The sequence below is a fragment of the Etheostoma spectabile genome, chromosome 4, assembly GCF_008692095.1.
Source record: "Etheostoma spectabile isolate EspeVRDwgs_2016 chromosome 4, UIUC_Espe_1.0, whole genome shotgun sequence".
In the NCBI taxonomy this organism is placed as follows: domain Eukaryota; kingdom Metazoa; phylum Chordata; class Actinopteri; order Perciformes; family Percidae; genus Etheostoma; species Etheostoma spectabile.
Window position 1 is genome coordinate 3,785,476 of NC_045736.1, and position 3,568 is coordinate 3,789,043.

Here is a 3,568-nt window from a genome sequence, read left to right on the forward strand (position 1 = left end):
AATCAAGGAGAGGGTTAACTTCTCCTGCTACAGATTTCCCACCTTGGTCAGAAAACACAGGGGAGACACTTTGTGTCTCGCTCCAAAGCTAATCACGTCGCTGTCTCACTTTGTCCCTCATTTATCAACCTATGACAGGGTTCACGTGGGATTCACGAAACGTTCGTATCACACCAATCGGAGAGTAAGAATGGTTGTACATTGATAAATGCAGCGGCTGGAAACGATCGTAATTTAAATATTACGCACAATATATTCTCAGTTTTGAGTTTGTCAGTTGAAATTGCAGTAACGTGTGTACTATTTGGCTTCCTAAAAACTGGTATTAGGCTGTAGGAAGAATGTGAAATGGAAAGAGATCACTGATGATCTCTTTCCATTTAATACGTCAACAATGTTTGACGCACACACACACCAGTGCATATATATATATACCATACTATGGCAAACGCTCTGTGTGGAGCCTCCTAGAACCATAAATGTATGTAAGTGTGTGTGTGTGTGTGTGTGTGTGTGTCTGTGTGTGTGTGTGTGTTTTGATTGAATGATGAATGCAAGCTCACTTTTCCGATCACATCAATGAGCAGCTTCAGGGAGAGGGGATCGTGAACTAGCGAGTCAGTGTAGAAAGAACCGAGGTATTTCCGTGGACTGATGTTGTTGTCCACTGCACACAGGTCCGGGCGGACTTGGTGGCCATGCTCAATTCTGCCAACGGTGATGGGAAAAGATCCACCTGTATCCAAATAAACAATAAAGGTAATAAAGCAATAAGCAATATAGGTTAAACACCCTGTGTAGTTTAGCATGAAGTAAGAATATGTTGAAGTTGACACCTCAGTGCTTATATTATTCAGCTGTGACGTTAATGGTGTACAATTGAAATGTGACATCTGGTCTATACCTCCATGTGCAAAGCACACTTTCAATTTAGGAAATCTCTCGAAGATGCCTCCGAATATCATCGAGCAAATAGCAATGGTTGTCTCTGACGGCATGCCTTTAAGTTGGAAAAGACAAGAAAACATATCGGTAACCTTACCTTTTCAAACTTTTAACACACATAACACCATATATGTCTTGTTATTAAAAGACAATATAAGTGGGTGGATACGCTAAGTGGCAGAAGCAAAATCAAAAAGTAGGTTATCATTGGCTATACTCACAATGCGTCAAATCTGATGTGAAAACTGCAGCTCTCAAAATCAACACCAATGTGGGAGTTTTAACAAATGGGGGAATACAATGATTTGGTTTTAATGGTTTCATCAATCACTTTAAGAAAAGGTGGGTATAATGTCGGTGCTGTGTTTGTGCTATTGGTTTGATTTTCTATGCACACATAATTAAGCTTGGATCCGTTTTGTCAATGCACTTTCACAAGAAAAGAGAATTTTAGTTTCTATTGATTTTTTTGTTGAATATTCAATTTCTCCTAATGCTACTCCATCTCCCTCACCCACCAGCCAGGGCAGCCAATACTTAGCCATCCTCCCATCTGTCTGCATGTCCCACGGGTGGACAAATATGGAGCAGCCCAGCTCCTCAGCTGCCTGCATGGAAGACACACCGCAAGAATTTCACACTGAGAAAATTAGTCAAACCAGTGTAAACATAGGGACATTTGCAACCATTACAGGAACATTATGTCATCATATTAGCATGTACAGGCAACATTCAATGTCTCACAGCATAGAAAGGATAGAGTTCGGTGGCGTTGAGGTCCCAGTCGTTGATATGTGAGCCGATCTGCACCCCAGGGAACCCCAGCTCCTTCACACAGCGCCTCATCTCCAGCACAGCCAAGTCAGGGGCTTGCATGGGCAGCGTGCCCAGGCCCACAAACCTCTTGGGGTGGCTGCGCACTGTCTGAGCCAAATCGTCATTTAGAAGGACACATAGATCCAGTGTATCATGAGGTTTGGCCTGTAATCCAAAATATTACAATAGGTAAATATATCTGTGAAAGTTGGAAAGACATTTTAATAAGATATTCTTCATCTTAGTTTCTCTGACTGAAGAAAAGTAGAGACAGTTAAGCAGCTTTGAGAGAAGTGTAAAAGCCACTTTGGTATTCCATAAAGAGCCTAGAATTTGCTCCTAGTTACGAAAGGAATGGGTAGCTGCAGCTCACCACACTATGATGCAGGTCTTTACCACACAGCAACAAAACATAATAGATGCATTGTTTTTTTTAATCCAAGTGTGTCAGACTTAGTGTGCACTTACCCAGTAACTGAACATCACAGGGACAGTGGAAAGGGCTTGAACTGTGACACCTGAAAGATCATGAACAGAAATGGAAATTTTAGGAATCATTGAGATGAAACACTTGGTGTTTTTCATGTCCATGCATGTACCATGTTGATCCATGTCCCTTATGCGTGCCTTTGCATCCCAGCAGTTCTCTTGAATCACTCGGAACAGCTTCCCATCCTTCATCATGTTTGCTTCACCCTAAAACACAACATGCACAGCGATCACATCCCTTGTTGATGTGCCTGTAATGACAATGTTCCTTGTCTGAACACCTTGGCAGAGTCATTGTTCCCGCTCATGGTCATTTCACTCATTACATTTTCAGTTTTAAAGCTAATGTGATCATGTGACATTTAGATTTCATAACACTTCTACATCCAACCACATGATGGCAGCAGACAGCTGCTTCATGGAACACATACACACGTCAGATGAAAACCTTTCATTCACACCTGGCATTAAAGTGATCGGACAAACTGAATGTATTTGTTGTATTTGTAATGCTATGAGTATATTTAAAATATATACAAACAACATCTGGACAATGCTTTTCCCCTGTCAATGCCTGTAAATAAAAGTCTGTGTTACAATGTGATAGATCCTAGATCTTGGTTAACCCTTGTGTTGTCTTTCAGTCGACCATGCAACTTTTGGTTTTTTGAGTCAACATTTTGACATTTTTGTCACTATTCCTATTGTTTTTATCATTTTTTTTCGCCTTTTGACATTTTTGTGAAATTTTTCCTGCTTTTTTGAAGCTTTTTTTTGACATTTTTGTTACTTTTTTCAACATTCCTTTTTCTTCTTTTTTTTCAAATGCTAAGATATTAAACAAAACTACCAAATTCAATAAAATTAGTGAACTGATCATTTATTTTACTTGTGAAGAGTGTTGTAAAGAACCATGCATGCTGCTTTTTTGTTGAAAATGTAGATGCATCAGGATGCTCATCACCAGACACAGCTTACGTGTGAATGCATGTGACACAATCCGCTATTCGTCCTTATGTGCAGTTTGCTGATGCCAAAAGCTCAACCAATGTCGGCTGCTAAAAGTTGCTACGCAGCTGCCATGCTGCTCTGAATTTTGCTGTGCTGCGGGCGGCACTATTTGAAGTGATGCAGTGGCACCTCGCTGAGTCCTGCAGCTGCTCACATGCTGAAAGGTCCACAGGGTGGGGTGGAGCTAGGAGGAACCTGCTGTGTCCCGAGCATTGTGTGCAGTAAGATTGCATAAGGGCTCCAACACCCTCTATGTATGTATGTACACTACCGGTCAAAAGTTTGGGGTCACTTGGAAATTTCCATT

General features: G+C 41.0%; 1 protein-coding gene across 1 annotated transcript in view; it reads right to left on the reverse strand.

Moving 5' to 3' along the window:
* The window catches only part of acmsd (aminocarboxymuconate semialdehyde decarboxylase), an 8,232-nt gene that overhangs the window by 2,143 nt on the left and 2,521 nt on the right, over nucleotides 1-3,568 (reverse strand). Inside the window, exons 3-8 of the mRNA XM_032512963.1 lie at nucleotides 2,361-2,457; nucleotides 2,230-2,279; nucleotides 1,690-1,926; nucleotides 1,460-1,553; nucleotides 905-1,000; nucleotides 564-736 (exon numbers count right to left, since the gene is read on the reverse strand). Of these exons, the coding sequence (XP_032368854.1) occupies nucleotides 564-736; nucleotides 905-1,000; nucleotides 1,460-1,553; nucleotides 1,690-1,926; nucleotides 2,230-2,279; nucleotides 2,361-2,457 (747 nt within the window). The remainder of the gene's footprint in view (nucleotides 1-563; nucleotides 737-904; nucleotides 1,001-1,459; nucleotides 1,554-1,689; nucleotides 1,927-2,229; nucleotides 2,280-2,360; nucleotides 2,458-3,568) is intronic.